General features: G+C 51.4%; 1 protein-coding gene across 2 annotated transcripts in view; it reads right to left on the reverse strand.

Moving 5' to 3' along the window:
• Positions 1–7,513: 7,513 nt before the first annotated feature.
• The window catches only part of LRRC20 (leucine rich repeat containing 20), an 82,977-nt gene continuing 70,327 nt past the window's right edge, over positions 7,514–20,163 (reverse strand). For both annotated transcript variants that reach the window (XM_047761758.1, XM_047761759.1), the window contains one exon: positions 7,514–10,237. In XM_047761758.1, the coding sequence (XP_047617714.1) occupies positions 10,083–10,237 (155 nt within the window). In that variant the 3' untranslated portion in view covers positions 7,514–10,082. The remainder of the gene's footprint in view (positions 10,238–20,163) is intronic.

Raw genomic sequence — 20,163 nt, forward strand, 5'->3', positions numbered from 1 at the left:
CCTGATCCTAATGCTCAGCAGTGGGTACTTCTGACTTCAGATCATTCTCTTCTCTGCAGGACAGCCCTTCAGAGAGCTGGGGGGGTGGGGTGGGGGGGTGCCCTCTCAAATCTGCCCATCTATAGGCAAAACACTGGGTTCTTTGGGCCGTATGCTTCCTGTGATATGCTTCAGTTTCACCTCTAAAATGGGGATAATCCTACCCTCTAGAGTTTGTGAAGATGAAAGGAGTTCCTCTAAGTAAAGCTCTTGGCACGGTGCTTGGCACACAGTAAGAGCTCGATAAAAGTTATCATGTCATTACTCCTGAGTCCACCTTCCTGTGGAATTGCTCACAGTTCCTGAAGCTTTCCTGATAGTCAGGACCCAGAACTGTGACAAGTCACATCAAGCCCCCTTGACCAACACAGAGTTCAGGACACAGCTGTAAAATCTGCATAGTCCAGCAGTGCCTTTCATTGCATGTGTGACTTTGGAAAGGCTAGCCTCTTTGGGCCTCAGTTTCCCTTCATCCACAAAATAGTGATAATATTACTACCACATAGTAAAGCACAACAGTTCCTGGTGCATAGCAGGTGCTCAGTAAATATAAGCTATATTATGTGGGCACTAGACTATGAATAGTTCAGTCTCATCTCTTTTTGTTGTTCCTTTTCCCTCTCCCCCTTTCTTCTTTCTTTAGAAGCCACCTTTTAATCATTCTTGTGCATTTGCCTTAAGCTTGTAGTCAATGCCCCCCACCTGACATCTTTTTTATTTGAACGGTTCTGGACCACAGAGCCTCTTTTCCTTCCTTCTCCCTCCTCCTTTTTTTTTTTTTTTTTTGGCTTTTCTAGGGCCACTCCTGTGGCATATGGAGGTTCCCAGGCTAGAGGTCTACTCAGAGCTGTAGCCACAGGCCTTTGCCAGAGCCACAGCAACGTGGGATCCAAGTCGCATCTGTGACCTACACCACAGCTCACGGCAACACTGGATCCTTAACCCACTGAGCAAGGCCAGGGATCGAACCAGCAACCTCATGGTTCCTAGTCAGATTCATTAACCACTGTGCCACGACGGGAACTCCCTCCCTTCTCTTCTACAGACTTCTTTCTTTCACCATTGGAACTCTGTGCCATGCCCAAGTACGTGTGGCCCTATGCAAAACAAACTCAGCGGTCTAGACTCTGAGGGTCAGGCAGGGTAATGCCGTGGAGAGAAGGAATTGGGTGTGATTTCTGTCTCCACCATTTATTATCTGGTAGCTTCAGGTGAGTCGCTTAAGCCTTTTAATCTCACTTTCACCATCTGTAAAATGGAACTTCTCAAGACTGTTGTGAGGATTAAAAGTCAAGCGCCACTAACACAGTGTCCTTCCTTATCCCCAAAGTTATGGGTGGAAGCTAAATGGGGAGATTGGGTAAAGGTCTTCCCATGCAGATGTAAAAAGTGTCTCCTCTCACCTCCCTACATACTCCGAAGGGGCTCCCAGAAAACCTGGCTGCCACTGCTGTGTTTCGGATCACGTTCAGGTCAGGTTCATCTGACCTTCTGTCTAGGGTCTTTCCCAGCCCTGGACCCTCCATCAAGCAAAGTACCTTTGTTCCTATTTTACAGGTGAAGCCACTATACCTTACCTAATATTATACAGCTGGGCAGTGGGCGATAGAGGGAGAACGTTCCTCCAGACTCCGAGAGCATTGGCTCTGCTCCCCACCTGCATCCCAGCCCACCCCCAAGATGCTCGGTCCTCTGGGAGCATCTGAGAAACTGGGGGTGAAGTCATCCAGGGCACAGAAACAAACCCTGTTCATCTGGAGGAGCCCCAGCACTTCCTTGCCCTGCAGGGCTTCCCTCTCTGTCCATTCTGGCCAAGCCCTGGGCCCTGCCCCTCCCTCATCCTTGGGAAGCTGCTCCCCATCCCCTCCACCCTCAGCTGCTGTGGCAGGGCTCCTGTGCCATCCTAGGAATCTTTTCACAGGAAGCCCCACTTTCCTTGAAACTGATTTCCACCTGAAAACTGGGTGCCAGTTGGGGCAGAGGGCAGTGGGATGGAGAAGGTCCTTGAAGGGAGAAGAGCCTCCTGTGCTGACTGGAATCCCTGTGGACACCTGCTTGGAGAAGGGTCTGAAGGGAGGGGAGCAGCGGTAGAGGGTGATCTTAAATCAAGCTTTGAGGGTGGGGGTGGGCACTGAGGGAGGTCAAAGGGACAACAGCATGACTGAAGGATGGCCTTTCCCCTTAGAGAAAGCAATACAGTCCCTGCCACCCAAGGGAGGGATGCTTTAATGGGCTGCGGTGAATTTGGAGGAACTGAGGCACAGCCGAGCAACCTGGCTGAGGTCCAGGCTGGCAGGGTGCCATGTCTTAGGCTGTGATGCCGTGTCTGGGAGTCAGGAGCCTCCAGTTCTAGGGCAACTTCTGCTTCCTGCGTAACCTTGAATGAGTTGGGCATCAACCTCTCTGGGCATCAGTGTGAAAAGGGAGGTGAGATTAGAAGCAAGTCATTTGGTGACCACTAACCTGGTCTCCTCATATTTGCATTTTGAGCTGCCAGTGGACACAAACCTGGAAGTTTCCCCTCTTCCCAAATCAGCTGTCTTCCGTCCCCTGCTGGCTGCTCCTCCTGCTGTGTTGTCCTCCTAGGAAAAAACCCCCATCTGCATAGTCTGAGCATAAACCAAGTGGCAGGTGAGGAGCCTACAAGGTCAGGCAGGTGAAGCCAATGCACAGATGAGCGTGGCCAGGTATGGCCACTTGGGCACTTCTGCCTGGCTTCTGCCACCAGCTCCAGGAGGTCACTGCCGTCAGAATGCAGACTTGGGGTGCTCAGCTTTTCTGATTTTTCAGAAGCCAAAAACCCAGATCTTTTTCATGAAAAGGTGAGTGGGCAACTCAAAATTAAACATTGTGCAGGCTAAACAAAATACATCTATGAGCTGAATTCAGCTCAGAGCTCTTCTGCAACTTCTTAAATCTCTACAGGCCTGTGGTTCTCAACCTTGGCTCCATGTGAGAATCAGACAGGGAACTTAAAAAAAAAAAAAAAAATCACCAGTGCTGGGACCCTAGTGCAGACCAACTGAATTAGAGTTTCTGGCAACTAGGGCCTAGGCATCAGTACTTTTTCAAAACTTTCCAGTGGAGACCCACTGCTAGCCCTCCTTGGCTTTTCCTCTTCCACCAGGGTCCTGGCCTCACAGAGCTCACCAGCAACTATGAGGAGATTGAATGAATGAATGATCTGAATGCTCCCCATGCCTATGGTCCACCTCCCATACTATCCCTAATGATCTTTTCAAATCATAAATCTAATTTCGACCCTCTTTATTTTTTTTGCTTTTTTTTAGGATCACACCCGCAGCATATGGAGATTCCCGGGCTAGAGGTTGAATCAGAGCTATAGCCACTGGCCTATGCCACAGCCACAGCAATTCAGGATCCAAGCCGCATCTGTGACCTACACCACAGCTCACAGCAACACCAGATCCTTAACCCACTGAGCGAGGCCAGGGATTGAACCCAAAAGCTCATGTTTGCTAGTCGGATTCATTTCCACTGCGCCACAACGGGAACTCCCTAACTGTGACCCTCTGCTTACACTCCCTGAGGCTTCCAGGTACCACCTAGATAAAACCTAAACTCCTCCATGTGCCATACAAGTCCCTTGTGACCTATAGCCTCGAATCCTGCTGTGTCTCCTTTAATCATCCCCTCTTTCCTCACCTAGCATCTGAGATTCCTTTTTAAGTGCTCCATGCCCTTTTCTGTGCTCTCCCCACTGCCTGGCTATCTCTTGCTGTCCCAATTCTTTTTTTTTTTTTGTCTTTTTTTTTGATATTTCTTGGGCCGCTCCCCCGGCATATGGAGGTTCCCAGGCTAGGGGTCAAATCGGAGCTGTAGCCGCCGGCCTATGCCACAGCCACAGCGACGCGGGATCCGAGCTGCGTCTACAACCTACACCACAGCTCACAGCAACGCCAGATCGTTAACCCACTGAGCAAGGGCAGGGACCGAACCTGCAACCTCATGGTTCCTAGTCGGATTTGTTAACCACTGTGCCATGACGGGAACTCCCGCTATCCCAATTCTTATCCCACCTCATCTGCCCATCAGCCTGTCTCTTGTCCCATCCTCTCTGCTCCCACATCTCTAGGCCAGTCTTTAGACCCATATTTCCCTGTTAGTACCACCCAGGGAGATTTTAAGCCCCACCCGCCATACTTAGGCCATGCCTGATACCAATTAAATCACCAGCTTGGTAGTTTTTAAAGATCCCCAGATGATTCTCATGTGCAGCAAAGTTTGAGAACTGCTGTCTTGACACCAAGGTACCATTTCTCTTCTCACACCTGTTTCCCTAACTAGCCTATAACCACTCCCTCCTGCCCCCTGCCACCCAAAGAGCAGGGACCTCACTGACTGCAGCATGCCCCATCTACATCCTGCTGTGTGGATGGAAAGCATGAGGCCTTGACTTCTCTCAGGCACTCTCTCTCCTCTGATCAGAGTTGAGATGTGTTCTAGGATGTGTGAGGGAGTTGGTAGGTGTCCAGGAGGAGGGTTGGCATGAAGCCATGGAGCGCCCTGTGGAATACCTCCCAGGTGGTGGGAAAGTCAAGCATCTCCAGTGGGAGACCAGGTCAGTCTCTCTCTTCCTGGCTGGAAATGCATTCAGACCTTTGGGGCGAGGAAGTCCACTGGTGTTGCCACCTATTTGAAAAGGCTCAGATTCCACAGGGAAGGGAAAGGGGGTCTCAGCCTGGTATCTGAGAAGCAGCTTCCCCATGGCTCCTGGGATGTAGGCTACTGGCACACTGCCAGCATTTTCAGCATCTGTTTTATGGCAGCGGAGGGACTGTCCTTGTGAAGAGTGAGGGCAGGGCAGCTACAGAGAGGCTGAGGTCTGGGCCAGAGTGGGGTCCCTTCCTGGGAGCCAGAAGGTACCCCCCCCCCACCCATTAGCCAGCTCAGAGGAGCACTTCCTTCAGACTGCTTTAAAATGCTCCTTAGTGAGCTCTCATGAAGGAAGAGTTATCTGCATTTATAAATGACAAGTCAGACTTCTAATGGCTGACACATTCCCACAGCTCCGCCAGGGCCAATCAGCCAAAGAAGAAAGGACGGGAGAGCTAAGAAGACCAGCTCAGGACGCAGAAAGGGCCCCAGAAAGAACCCAGGGCTGGAGCCAGGAAGCCTGGACATTCTTCTGGGCCCTGCATATCACTTGCCCCCCTGGAACACCCTCCGGAGCTCAGTGTTCCCGTCTATAAAATGGGAGCAGTTTAGGAGTAACTGCCGTGTCCCTGGAGTGCTAGGTGGTCTTTCCTGGCCTCTGGCATCTCTCCCAGGGCTCTGGCCAGGCATCCTGGGGCAGCTGCCAATGCTCCCCCTTCCAGGAACTGCTCCCCACCCCAGGCACATTTCACATAAAGAAAGGGCAGCTCCAAAGTAAGGCCCTAGGGCCCAGCATTGTATTTTGGGGAGACAGAACCAAAACCCTCTATGTGTGGTGATGGATGTTAACTAGATTTATTGAGATGGTCATTTTGCAGTATAAACCCACATCAAATCATTATATTTACACCTGAAGCTAATATATGTCAGCTGTATTCTCAAACCAAACAACCCTCTAGCCCCACAGTTTACTGTTACCATTACTATGCTTTGTATTCCACCATCTTCAACATCACAGTTCTATTCCAGGAATCTCTTGTCCAGGAAGTAAACACCGTAAATTATCATTCATTCTAGGAGACTCCTAAAAGAACCATTTAAAGGAACATCAAATTGCCCAACTCTTCAGTAAATTGCATCAAAAGAGAGCTAAAACCTAAGACTCTCTGAACCCCTTGCCTCAAAGTGTCTTTTTTTTTTTTTTTTTTTGTCTTTTTAGGGCTGCACCTGCAGCATATGGAGGTTCCCAGGCTAGGGGTAGCTGCTGGCCTACACCACAGCCACAGCCACGTAGGATCTGAGCTGCATCTGTGACTTACACCATAGCTCACGGCAACGCCGGATCCTTAACCCACTAAGCGAGGCCAGGGATCAAACCTGCGTCTTCATGGATGTTGGATTTGTTTCCACTGAGTCATGATGGGAATTCCAAAACATCTCCTTGTTTTGTCTTCTGATCCTAAACTCCTTACGCATCCTAATCAAGGTTTTCTCCCCCACACTGAAGGCCCCACCTGAAGCCAGACTCCGAAACCTCACTGCTGACTTTGCCCCTGCCCCCAGTGCAGGTAGAAGGACTTGGAGAGATGTCCCTTACCTTGAGAAGAGTTGGCTCAGCTTTATCTGACCAACGGGTTGATCTGGGATGTCTTTGGTGAGCCAGCATTCAGCAAGAAGAAATGGAGTCAGGTGGGAGTCCTCTGTTTGACCTTTGGGTAGGGGGTGGGCAGCAGCCTGACTTTTCAGGCTAGCCCCCAGGAGACAGTTATAGCAGAGCCCCCAGAATCAGAGAGATAATGACTGTGCGAGTTCTGGAAAGGCCCTTAGGGATGTCCTGGGGCAGCCCCTTCCCTTATAGACAGCAAAGGGGGTCCAGAAAGGGGAAAGAGGTTTGTCCAATTCACAGAGCTAGCCGTGGTTGTTAGATGGATTGAGTTAATATCTCTAATGTGCTTAGACCCTGCCTGGTATGCACTAAGCTCTATACAGGATTGTTAAATAAAAATGATGGAGAGTCTGGCCTAAAATTCAAGGCAAACTCTGGTTGACCTCCCAGTCTTGTTTTTTCTCTTGTCTTCTTTAGCACCCGTGGCATATGGAAGTTCTCAGCTAGGGGTTGAAAATTGGAGCTGCAGCTGCCAGCCTACACCACAGCCACAGCCACAGCCACAGCCACGGCAGGATCTGAGATGCGTCTGCGACCTACACCACAGCTCAAGGCAGTGCCAGATCCACAACCCACTAAGGGAGGCCAGGGATCGAAGCCACATCCTTATGGATACTAGTTGGGTTGGTTACATCTCAGCCACAACGGGAACTCCGACTCCCAGCTTTAGAAAACCAAAACGGACTTAAACCTTCAACCCAGGAGCCATTTCTAACCTGCATCCAAACACCTGGAGGGCTTGTTAAAAGGCACTGGGCCCCACCCTCAGAAGCGTCTGATTCTGCAGATGGGGGTGGAGGGTGAGATTTGCATATCTAACCAGCTCCCTGGCTGCTGCTATTGGTCCAGAGACCACCTCCAAGAGAATCTTGGTCAATGAGAAATGAATTGCTAAGGGTGTAATTTCCTGTATCAGTCAGGGAGAAATGGGGGACCACGGGCCCCTTCATCCTTCCTCGCAGATCCCAGGTCTCCCCCAGGCTGATGTTTAGTGCTCTGTGGCAACACAGCTTTAGCAGGCATCAGTTCTGCATGGCTGTGCCTGTGTCCACTTTGACTACTCCACGTATCACCCCAGCCTAGCTGCTTTATCTCACTCTTTCAACAAGAGGGGCAGCCCCTGCTCTCCACTGGGGGATAGGATCGACACTGGGGCCGCACAAGATGTGGGCATGAATCAAACTCCAAGGATGCAGATGAAACCAACGCGTTCTTTATTGCAGACTGAAGCTAAGGGCTCACTTACACAGTGGGCTTTGATTGGGAGCTTTTCTGACTGCCCAAGCTTTCCCAGCAGGCAAAGGCAAACTCTCCAAGCAGAGCAGGAAGCAGCTTCCAGAAGCGACCCCTTCAGAGGGCCTGTGGTGAGGATCCGGGGAAGCAGCTGCTTGGCATGCAGAGGTTACCCAGAAAGGCAGGGTTCCAGAGGGCAAACCCAGCCCTCACCTCCTGGTGGCTGTCCCTTCACCGGGAGTGCCACGCAGACTCTGAAAAGATCTAAGAGGTCCAGGGTCTCTGGGGACTGGTTTTAGGAGGGGGGGATGAGCACAGACTCGGACCCCTGACGGTGCAGGGAGGAGCTGAGACCCTTCACCCTCCACTCCAAGGGCACCCCCCAGGGTCACCCTAGGCCTCTGCTTCTCACACAGTAAAGTGCTTGTAGGAATCACCTGGAATCTTTTGAAATGCAGGTTCTGATTCTGCAGATCTGGGGGTGAGCCTGGGATTCTGCATTTCTAATGAGCTCCCATGGATCACACTTGAGTCGCAGGGCTCTGGCCATACAATGACTTTGTGCAGATCAGAAAAGTGCCCCCCACACACACTTTTTGACAAGGAGAAAACCCACTTCAGGACCCAGGCTGGGTGGGGCCAGGCCAGGCTGGGTGAGGCCAGGCCAGCCTGCACTGGCCTGCAGGCCCACTTGTCCCCAGCATCCATAGCTCATCTCAGAAGCCCTAGAAAATCCTGTTTCACCCTCCCACCCTGAAAATCTTTGTTCCCAGAGCTTCACCAGCCAGGCCTTGGGAGATGAGCAGAGTGAACACCAAGTACTCGGCAATGGGCTGACAGTGGCCCAACCTGTCAGCTTCTTGCTAAGAGACAGAAGGCCTGGGCAGGAGCTGGCCCCAGCTGGGGCCAGGGAATGGGGCTGGCTGGAAGCGTTCTGAGAAAGGGTCAGTGCTCTGAGTGGTGGTCTGAGCTCGGAACAGTCTAACATTAGGAGTAGAAGAGTGGCCACTGGTCCATGGATGTAGGGCTTGCGTAGCCTGCTTGCTTCCAGTCCTGGGGCCGTGGGTGTCTCCCACAGACCAGGCCAGGTGGGCTTAGGCTGAGTCTGTTTGCTCCACAGATGAGAAGGTGGGAGGTAGATACCAGGGATCAAGGAGTTGACAGTTTTCAAACCACAGATGCTGTCAGGAAGCAAGAGCCCCAGGCCACCTCCTGGTAGAGGGACCAGTTGTCCTTGTTTGCCGGGTACTGTCCCGTTGTTAGCACTGAAAGCCCCATGTCCTAGCAAACCCCTCAGTCCAGGTGAACATATGGTTGGTCATACAATTGCCTGGCCACACCCTAGACTCCAGGTCAAGGGCCCTGAGATGACTAGGTCATCAGGGCTTTGGGTGGTGGCCTGGGAGCTGGCTGGCCACAAATCCAATGGTCCAAAGTGCCTTCTGCCCCCACAGAGACCAATAACAAGGCAGGCAGACTGCTGCTGGAGGGAAACCGTGTCGATGGTGCCACAGGGGCAAATGGCTTTCTTTCTCTCTGGGCTGCTCCTGCAGCAGAAGCTGATGCCAGGACACGTGGTCCCTCCTGGGGAGGGACAGAGCCTTCAGGACTTCCTACCCCTCCAATTCCCTTCATTCTTTCTTTTTTGGCCACACCTGAGGCATATGAAAGTTCCCAGGCCAGGGGTCAAATCTGAGCTGCAGCCACAGCAATGCCTGATCCTCAACCCACTGTGCCACAGCAGGAACTCCTTTTTGTTTTTTTTTCTTCTTCCTACTAATTTCTTTATCATGAGGAAAGACAGAGCCAACTTGGTTTGCTCCCCACTTGCTGGCCTGATGGTCCTTGGGCTCCTATACAAATGTTTGCAGCCCCGTTGCAGCGCTCGGCCATACACTCTCCTCAGCTTTCCCACGACTCCTGGTTCAGGTTCCCGCCAATCCTGAGGCCCACAGGGCTGAGGAGGGAGCACTGGGGAGGGCCTCATCCGGGTCGGATCATAGGAAGCAATAAATAGATGGAGGTTGTCTTCTGTCCTTCTCAGGACAGCGACTGGCTCTCTGCACTAGAAACAAGGCCTCCAACCCACAAGGGCCCAGAAGATGCTCAGCGGTGCTCATCCGTGGGCTCAGGAGGTATCGATGATTTGAAGGTAAGTTGGAGGCATGAGTTCCCCCCAAAGCCTCCACGAAGCCCAAAGGAGGCAAACAACAACAACAACAACAACAAAACCCACCACTGCCCCTTTCTTCAAATTAATTACAAGGCTCAGAGATGGTGAGGATTTGCCCAGATTCACCCTGAGTCTGGGCTCCAGCCCATTCCTCGCTGCCTGCCTCCAAGCATTCCAGGGCCCACTACTGCTCTATGCTATCTATCCTGGATGCCGCACCCCTCCCGCCACTCTGTTCAGCCCACCCGCCCCCAGCCCCCCAGGCTTGGCCTCCCATGGGCCAGGCCTCCCTGCCCTCAGGGTGCCAGGCCAGGTGGCCTCTGTCCCTTGCTGGGCGGGCATGAGGAGGGAGGCCTAGGGTGGGGGGGCCCGCGCGCCCTCCGGGGACATAAGCATGTCGAACTTGATGAGCGGCGGGGCGATGACGCGCACCTCGGCGTTCAGCGGGTTGAAGCGCAGGTTGATGCTGCGCAAGGCGGGCATGGCGGCCAGCTTCTCCACGGGCACGTCTGTTGGGGGGAGAGAGGGACAGTTAGGGGCGGGGGCACAACAGAGAAGGACTATGATGAATCACCCTCTGCACACGCGCTCAGGGCCCCTTGCCTGGTCCCACGTGAGGGGCCATCAGAGCCCAACAGGGCAGTATGAGCACATACAAGAAAGAATCCTAAAAAATAAACACAAGATTACTGCTTATCTCAGCAATGCCAGTCCTGAGTGGAACTCAAAAATCACAAACAGGAACTCAAATACTTGTGCACAAGTTTTCATGGCAGCACTATTCACGATAGCTGATGTCCATCAAGGATGAATGGGTAAACAAAAAGTGGTCTGGCCAAACCATGGAATATTATTCAGCCATGAAAAGGAAAGAGGCACTGACACAAACTACAACAGTCATCAACCTAGAAAACATTATGACGAATGAAACAAGTCGGACACAAAAGGTCACAGTATATGGTTCTATTTATATGAAGAGAAATGGGTTCAAATCCCAGCTCTGCCATTTTCTAGCTTTGTGCCCTTGGGCAAATTAAACTTTCTGTGACTCGGTTTCTTCAGTGCAGTTGTACGGATCAGAGGAATTAATACAAAGTACTCAGAATAGGGAGTTCCCGTCGTGGCGCAGCAGAAATGAATCCAACTAGGAACCATGAGGTTGTGGGTTCGTTGCTGTGGCTGTGGCGTAGGCCAGCGGCTACAGCTCTTATGAGACCCCTCATGGATTGGGGAGGAGTGAGTGCAGCTGGAGCCTCTGCCTGGACAGGGTCTGCATCCAGGGCAGCCCAGCCCTGGACCTGTATGTCGTAGCATTGGCTTCTGTTTATCAGTTGCCTTCTGTGTGTCCAGCCGCTATTCTGAGTACCTGGGGTTTTTTGTTTTTTGGGTTTTTTTGTTTTTGTTTTTGTCTTTTTAGGGCTGCACCTGCAGCATATGGAGGTTCTCAGGCTAGGGGTCTAATCAGAGCTACAGCTGCCGGCTTAAAGAACATTTATTCCTCAAGGTTCTGGAGACTGGAAGTCTGAGATCAGGGTGCCAACATGGTTGGGTTCTTTTTTTTTTTTTTTTTTTTTTGAGACCTGGTGACACAGCTTCTGGGCCAATGCTCAGAACTCAGTGACAGCTCTTCCTGTTGTTGTCTTACTGTCTCTTGTTCCCACCTTCTCCCCTTCTGCTCCCTGGAGCCCAGAGAACAATGGGCTCCTGTCCCCAAGGTCATTTCTTTCACCTCACCTTTTTCCCACCCTGAACATTTCAGAGCCTCTTCAGCAAATGGGGTTCTAGGCCCATCTCACCATCAATATTTTGATCCCCCCAGAAACTTTCTTCCAGATTGCAAGCCGTATTGCCCCTATTTGAAGTGTATGAAATTGATTTTTTCTTTTTAGGGTACACCTGCAGCATAGTTCCAAGGCCAGGAGTTGGATTGGGGCTACAGCTGCCGCCTGTGCCACAGTCACAGCAACGTGGGATTGATCTGAGCTGCATCTGTGACCTACACAGCAGCCCAAGGCAACACCGAATCCTTAACCCACTGAGCGAGGCCAGGGATCAAAACTACATCCTCATGGATACTAGGTTAGGTTCTTAACATTGATTCTTTGGACCTAGATTCAGGACTCCGCATTTTACTTACATTTCATTTTCTTGGTTTCCATCAAGCATTCTAGAATGGTGAGATACCCGTAAATCTTGAATCTGTTGTCATGTGGGTGTTGTGGCTCTTATCTACAGATTTGATGAGCATGCCTTTTATTTTCCCTCTAAATTATTTAATGTCACCACACCACAGCTTGTGGCAATGCCGATCCTTAACCCACTGAGTGAGGCCAAAGATCAAACCACATACTTATGGACACTATGTTGGGTTCTTTTTTTCTTTTTCTTTTTTTTTTTTTGTCTTTTTAGGGCTGCACTCGAGGCATATGGAGGTTCCCAGGCTAGGGGCCTAATTGGAGCTGTAGCTGCCAGTCTACACCACAGCCACAGCAACACCAGATCTGAGCTGCGTCTGGGACCTACACCACAGCTCATGACAATGCCAGATCCTTAACCCCCTGATCGATGCCAGGGATCGAACCCAAAACCTCATGGTTCCTAGTTGGATTCATTTCTGCTGCACCATGACAGGAACTCTTATGTTGGGTTCTTAACCCACTGAGCCACAGTGAACCCCTTGGGACATTTCACCCCCGCCCCTGGGACATTTTGAGTATGATTTTTTTGTTATCAATATAGACTCCAGTATATCTAGTGGTTTATAATTCATCCTTGTATTTCATTATTTTGGTGCTCAAATTGTCCCTGACTTGGCCATTGGGAGCCCCCTGGATCTGCTTGAAGTCTTTGGACATGCCCACACTTCTTAGATACATTCCTTACTTTCTTGTAAGGCTCAGCTCTGCAATCAGCCATCAGGAAGCCCTGGTTCCTTTAGGCAGGAAGGGCATCGGGGCCCAAGACCAATGGTGCTGGGGACTAAACTATATTCTACCATCTCCCCATGAGCCTCGATGTATATCTAATCCATTTGCTTTGGACTGTTGCCTAGAAAAACGTGCCAGGCCCCCACCACACCTTACCTCTCTACTCTGCCGGAAGTGGACACCAGGAGGCCTCCATCTGTCCTTAAGGGCCAGTGTGAGAATGTCTTTGGATGTATGCTCGGGAGCAAGGTTGACTGACTTCATCTAACCACTCTCTAGAACTCCTGTTGAGCCTACCAGGAGCTCCAGTCACATCCCAGGGCTTTCAAAAGAGGCCAACTGGACCTGCCTGCCACTACCCAGGTTGATGGACATCAAGCCCCCGGTCTTGCAGCTCCGCTTCCTTCCCAAGCCTTGGAGCTCTGTAGGGAGGGATGGGGGGAACGCCAGGCAGTGCTGAGACGGGGCAAGGAGAGCCCACACTGGGCTCTGCTCTGCTCCCTTTGGAAAGCACCCCCACTGCTGCATCCCCTGGAGACAGATACTCTCCTCCCCTCTGGGCTTGACAAATGGGATACAGCCACCTCCTAGCTTTTCTGGGAAGAAGGGAGGAAAGGCCACCAACTCAGGACAGTTCTGCACATGTGTTTGTCACTCAAGTTTATAAAGCACTTTGATCTGTGATGCTCCCATAGCCATGGGGGGAGACCCTATGGGTTCTCCTCTGCCCTCTTTACCTAGGCTCAGAAGAGACTGGGGCTTGGCTATGAAGCAGCAGAGCTGGGCCCTGGTTTTGCTGCCTGTGGTTCACAGCGAGCGCCACAATGTCCATGTCCAGCTGGGTGGGGTGAGCATGTGAGGGAGAAAACAACCCAAAGGCCTGAGACCCAATTCAAGTGACTCAGCACCCATGGGAGTTCCCAGGAGCTGCTCCTCCCAGAGACTGTTCCTCCCAGGGGCTGCTCCTCCCAGAGGCTGTCAGCCCAAGATGATCGCAGCAAGGAGGGAGGTTGCAGGGATTTGGGCCTTTGGGATCTGTGTCTTAGATCAAATTTTGTTGCTGTTGGTAGTTTTTTTCTTTTCCTTCTTTCCTTTTTTTTCTTTTTTTCCTTTTTTCTTTTTACAGTCGCACCCGTAGCATATGGACATTCCCAGGCTAGGGATCGAATCGGAGCTGCCACTCCTGGCCTAACACATAGCCACAGCAACGCCAGATCTGAGCCATGTCTGCCACCTACACCACAGCTCCTGGCAACACCGGATCCTTAACCCACTGAGCGAGGCCAGGGATTGAACCTGCAACCTCCTGGACACCATATCGGGCTCTTAACCCTCAGAGCCACAACGGGAACTCTGATGGTAGGTTTTTGTTTAACTAATGTGTGAAGCTCTTTACCTTGAGTTTTTAAATCCTCACAATAGTCCTATGAATTGAGAAGTGTTATCATGCCTATTTTATAGATGAGGAAAACAAAGTGCAGAGAGGTGAGGCAACCCACTCAAGGTCACAAAGCCAGGAAGTACTAGAGCCAGGGTAAGAAGCCAGGCAGGTTGGCTTGAGTCCCTGCTCTCCAGCCTAGTACACCCTCACCCTCGACCCCACCATCTGTGAGACCCCTCTAAGGATGCCTTTAGTATTGGGAGATGGAAAACAGTCTCCCTGAAGAACTCCCTGGGACCAGCAGGGGTGTCTGGCTTCCCCTGATGGGGATGCTCACAGCCCTCTGGGCCACCTAGCCAGGAACAGCCCCTTCCACAGCCCAGAGACTCCACCTCCAAGAGAAGCCAGGGGCCCAGGGCAGGAGTCACAGAATCTCTAAGATCCCCGCAGCAGGCATTTCCTTGCTGACCTGCCATGACAGAAAGGGCTTCCTGGGGAGGTTCTCAGATTGGTTCCAGAATCTTCCATGCCTTGTTGTTCCCCTCTGGGTCACAGACACAGAACACTTCATGAGAAGTGCATGAGAACACTTGTGAAACTTGTAGCCCAGCACCTTTTTCCGACAAATGCCCCCAAATCTATTACTTCATGTGACATTGTCAGAGAGGGGGAGGGAGGTTAAGATGCTGAACAGAGTCTTTAGAATCAAAAAGATGAGACTGACTTTTCCAGTGTTTGTGTTGAATTAGGCTGGATCTCTGAACCTCGGCCTTTTCAGCTGTCAAATGAGGTCCCCCGGCCCTGTGAACAGGTAGCAACCCCAACCCCGGGAGTACATGCTCATCACCTTGGGGTGACCTGGCTCTGAGCTCCCTGGGGGCTGGCTCTGTTAGACCAGAGGTCTAGTCCTGGAGGCAGGGGAGACTATTAACCTCCTGAAGGCAGAGTCTTGCCTTTGTCCTTGAATCCCCAGGGCCAAACACCACACCTGGCACATATACAGAAGAGATACCAAAAGATGTTCTGGGCAGCTGGCAGAGAGTTACTAGGGTGGGTGGTGGCTTGGGTCCCAAGTAACTAGACTGGCTATAGGGCAGCAAGCAGGGCTCCCTCTGGCAGGCAGGAGCCTACATGATAGATGAGAGGACAGGAGCAGTAAAGGAGGTGGTAGGGAGGGACCCAGAGTCCAAGGCAAATGTGGAGGCTCAGGAAGCGAAAGAAGCAGAGATAAGGCATTTCCAGAATGCAAGGTTACACTACTCCTGCAAGGGGAGGAAAAGCAACACCAACTCATACCAGTTCCCACCCATCATCTGTATCTTCTGGAGCTCAAGAGGATGCTAATGTCACATTACACAGCTACTCCTCTCTGTGCCTTACTGGGTGGGGCGGCTGCTGGAGTGGGGGCTGAAGGAAGGGGCTGCCTGTGGCCATCTCTTGACTCTCATTATGCAAACAGGGCCCCCATCTCCTCTACTAATAAGGGCTGGGAAGAAATGGGCTAATGACTTAGCACATTAACTTTGTTTTTGTTTTTGTTGTCTTTTTGCCATTTCTTGGGCCATTCCCACGGCATATGGAGGTTCCCAGGCTAGGGGTCAAATCGGAGCTGTAGCTGCCAGCCTACACCAGAGCCACAGCAACGCGGGATCCGAGCCACGTCTGCAACCTACACCACAGCTCACGGCAATGCCGGATCGTTAACCCACTGAGCAAGGGCAGGGATCGAACCCGCAACCTCATGGTTCCTAGTCGGATTCGTTAACCACTGCGCCACGACGGGAACTCCCACATTAACTTTGTAATGGCTACAGTCAACAGCACAGCCAGCAGCTGGGCAGACAGCACAGACAGTATGCCCTGTGTCCCTGATGGCCCAGATAAGAAACTCGTGAGTTCCCATTGTGGCTCAGTAGAAATGAACCTGACTAGTACCCATGAGGTTCGACCCCTGGCTCCGCTCAATGTGTTAAGGCTCCAGCATTGCCGTGAGCTGTGGCATAGGTCGAAGATGCAGCTCAGATCTGGCATTGATGTGGCTGTGGCATAGGCCAGCAGCTGTAGCTCTGATTTGACCCCTAGCCTGGGAACCTCCATATGCCGCAGATGGAGCCCTAGAAAAATAAATAAATTAATTAAAAAAAAAAAAAAAAGAAAGAAAATCCTCTTGCTTTGGGCTCTTAAGAAGTCAGGTGACTTCACAGCGTATTATAACCTCCATGTGACACAGGAGGAAATCACGGCCCAGAGAGATTAACACGTTCTTAAAATGGGCCCAACAAAAGAGGCTGCTTCTGGGAACTGATATTTGAGGCCCTGTGTTAGATGGGTCTTCACAGGGACCCATTCTGCAGATAAGGAAACTGAAACTCAGATTCTCTGTGTTGAGAAAGATTCTTTAACTCTCTTCTGACTCCCCTGAACTTTTCAACTTTTGTGCTTCTGTGTTCATCTCTTGTCCAATTTTAGCAAGAATTCTGCTAAGTTGGTTTAGCCAGAATCCTCCATCCCTGATACCTCCTCCATCCCCCGTGATGTCTGATCACTACCTTCAAGCAAGAACACCTGTGAGGTTGGTGTAGCCAGAATCCCCTCTCAGCCCTGATGATTCCTCTTTTCAATTTTCCATCCACTGCCCCCCTGCCCCCCAGCGCTTCTTGGCTATAACCTCCCACTTGTCCATGCTGTATTTGGAATTGAGCCCTGTTCTGCACTGAGGTCTCTTTTCTCCTATTGCAATAGTCCTGGATAAAATCTGTTTTTTTTTTTCTGCTTTAAGTACTGTTCAGCTCTGGTTTTTCTTTGAAGGGCTCAGGATCCAATAGTTATCAATAATGATCCAATTATCATTTGACAGAGCCAATAAGTGGTGAAGGCAGGCCAGTTCCTGGTCCCAAAGCCCATGTGCTTCACTCCACAACACAGAGGGCCAAGACCAAGGCCAGAGCTGGTCACCCTCCACTGACCCCTCACTAAGAGCTGGACCAGAGACTGAGAGCTTCATAACCTCAGCTGATAATACAGCCCCACTTCACAGATGGAGGCTGAGGCTCAGAGCTGCTAAGTGACCCCATCTTCCCACCTGCCACTGTAACCACTGGTTCTGCCTCAGTTTCTCTAGAGAGGGCTGAACCAGGAGTCACTAAGGATTTCTCCCTCTTTGGACTCCATGACTCCTCCACCCCTCAGCCAGGAAGGCCTGTGGGCTACAGAGTGGCCGGTGTTCATGTGATGCCCTTGCTGAGGTTTGCTTTGAGCGGCACAATGACCAGTTACAGCCCAGCCTTGGAGCAAATGCCCCTGACTCCAGACCTAGAGAGAACAGTGCTGCCTGATTTCTCAGCCTGTCATTTCCAAGTACCACCCACTGAGCTGGCCTCTTCTGGGTCTCTGGTGTTCTCCAAACTGCTCTGCTGAAGGACAGTGATAGTGGGGATTAAGTGTACCTCTTGCCCCTGATTTAACTGCTAAAGTCGTTTGAGTAGCATACAGTAAGGAGCCATGGGGCCACTAGACTGTGTCCAAGCTGGCAGAGTTAACAAACCGGAGCAGCCGAGCTAGCAAGAAACAAGCCTAAGAGCCAACTGGCAGTTTCTGCATAGAGCTTAAAGGAGAACATTTATGCTCAGAGCATCCTGACAAGAGAGGAGGATGTGAAATGACCTGCATTTGTGGATCAGGAGACTGAGGCTTAGAGAGGCTACAGAAGCCTCCCAGGGCCACATGGCTCTTCGGTATCACAGAAGCCAAGTCCCTGGACCCTGGCACACCTGGAGAGGAAGAGGAGCCCAGGCTCTGCCATCTCCTGTGGGCCATGCCCTCATCCCCATTCACCAATGTCCTGCTGATCCTTATATTCCAGCTCAAAAGCCTCCTCCTCTGTCATTCTCTCTGGTCTCCGTGCAAACTCCCATAACACTTGAAAAGAGACTATCACACGTTACACTCAGGGACTGCGTTTGTTCACCTGTAAGTGCAGTACCTGGCACAGTGCCCATGGGGTTCAAGAGCTATTTGTTGGATGAATGAAAGAACAAATGAATCAATGTTTTACCTCCTGAACTAGATCCTAAGTTCCTTTGGGCTCAGGACTGCCCTGGGCTGGGCACACAGTGGACACACCATCAGCACCACCTGATGAAGCAACTCTGACCTCAGTACATTCAAGAGTCGGGGCCCTTCCCTGAGCCTGACCCATTCTGGGTTCTTCCGTCAGTTAGGGCGAGGCCTCTGTGGGCCAAGGTTGTGATGGATTACTGGCCCTTTAGCACCAATAATCCAACTTAGAAAATGGGAAAATATGGATGAGCAAAAATAAAATCATCCATGTTCCACCACCTAGAACCAATTACTCTATGAGGTATAGGGCTTTACCAACTTTTTTACGTGTGTGTGTGTGTGTGTGTGTATGGGCTCAAAAATGGCCTCCTAGATAGTAAGCCATGACATACTTTTCTTGATTAACCATTATAAACTTTTTTTTTTTCTTTTTAGGGCCGCACTTGTGACATATGGAAGTTCCCAAGCTAGGGGTCCCATCGGAGCTACAGCCGCCAGCCTATGCCACAGCCACAGCAATGTGGGATCTGAGCTACGTCTGCGACCTACACCACAGCTCATGGCAACGCCAGAGCCTTAACTCACTGAGCGAGGCCACAGATCAAACTGGCACCTTCATGGATCCTAGTCAGATTCGTTTCTGCTGCGCCACAATGGGAACACCTATAAACATATTTTCAGGTTACAGGTCGGTGACATTATTATGGCCACCGTGGTCGTCCGTGGAATGGAGAAACCACACTCTGGCTCATGTTCTGCTGTTAGACATTCAGGTTGTTTCCAACTGTCACTATTCCAGGCAATGGAATCCAACCCCCTCTCCATTGCACACACAGCCCTCCCAGACTCCTGCCTATGTGTGTGGAAGCTTAAAATAATCAATTAGCGCAGAATCAGAGGGGGAGTATTTAGAGAAAATACTCCCCCTCTGATTCTCTGAGGTCGGCTTGACCTCTCTTCACTAATCATTGGCACTATTGACTGGCAAACTTGTTTGGTGCCAATGGGACCAGCTAGAGGCAAGATGATAAAAACGATGGTTCAGAGCACTATTCTTCATACATGCGGCAGCCACTGTCTTAAAGGGTGCTGGGAGGAGGGGCCTGGGTCCAGGGAAGTGGTAAGGAGTTCTGAGTGAGCTTCCCAGCACAGAGGTAACCCAGCATAGACCAGCGACTTCTGATTCCCACGTTGGGTGGAGCTGGGCCCCATGATAGCTAAGGTCCCTTCTGGACCTGGGATCAGAGGCTCCCCAATGTGGTGGCCCAGGGCCCAAGTTCCCCGGTTTCCCTGGCAGCTTAGGAACAGATCATGGCACCCTGATCACTGCCCAGGCTGGAGCACACCGGACACATGACTGGCTGCCTCACTGCTGATGCAAACCATCTCCTTCCAGCCAGAATGCCTGATTTTTTAGGATTTTTCAGCTTCTCTGCCTCAATCCCCGAGGGATCCCAGCTGGTGAATGTGGAGCCTGACACCTCCTTACAAGGGTGCCTGGGGCACTGGCTAAAGATGCAGAGGCAGCGCCCCAGCCTTGGCACCTCCAGCCTGTGGGCAGCACCTGTGAGCCTGCCTTAGTCTCTCCAGGTGGTCGTGGGCACGTTCATGCTCACGCACAGCCAGGGCTGTGTCCATACCTCAGCCTTGAAGCAGCTCTTAGTGCCTGGAAACCTCAACAGCTAAGATCAAGGATGCTGAGCTGAGTTCAGCTCAGCTCTTCGGCCCACTCAAAACACCACAAGACACAAGCAGGCAAATTCTGGTAATCTGGAGGGACAGGGGGTTGTGCCTATAACAAGGAGGCTCCCGGGCCACACTGGGTCTGTCCCTTTGGAAGGCTTGGAGGGGACATGGTGGGGACAGTGACTGAGCCTCCCCCATCCCACAGAGCCCTGGGCCGGGAGATGAGGTGCAAGAAGAAAGGAGAAGTAGCCCCTGCGCTCAGGAAACACAGAGAACACTGTGTGCCCTCGACAATCCTGCAGGCTGTCCCTCAGCCCTCGGGGAAGGCTGGGTGGCTCAGGGGTTCTCTGTTCTCTGCTGAGGGAGAGTCCACTTGGGAGAG

The sequence above is a fragment of the Phacochoerus africanus genome, chromosome 15 (assembly GCF_016906955.1).
Source record: "Phacochoerus africanus isolate WHEZ1 chromosome 15, ROS_Pafr_v1, whole genome shotgun sequence".
NCBI classification, from domain to species: Eukaryota; Metazoa; Chordata; class Mammalia; order Artiodactyla; family Suidae; genus Phacochoerus; species Phacochoerus africanus.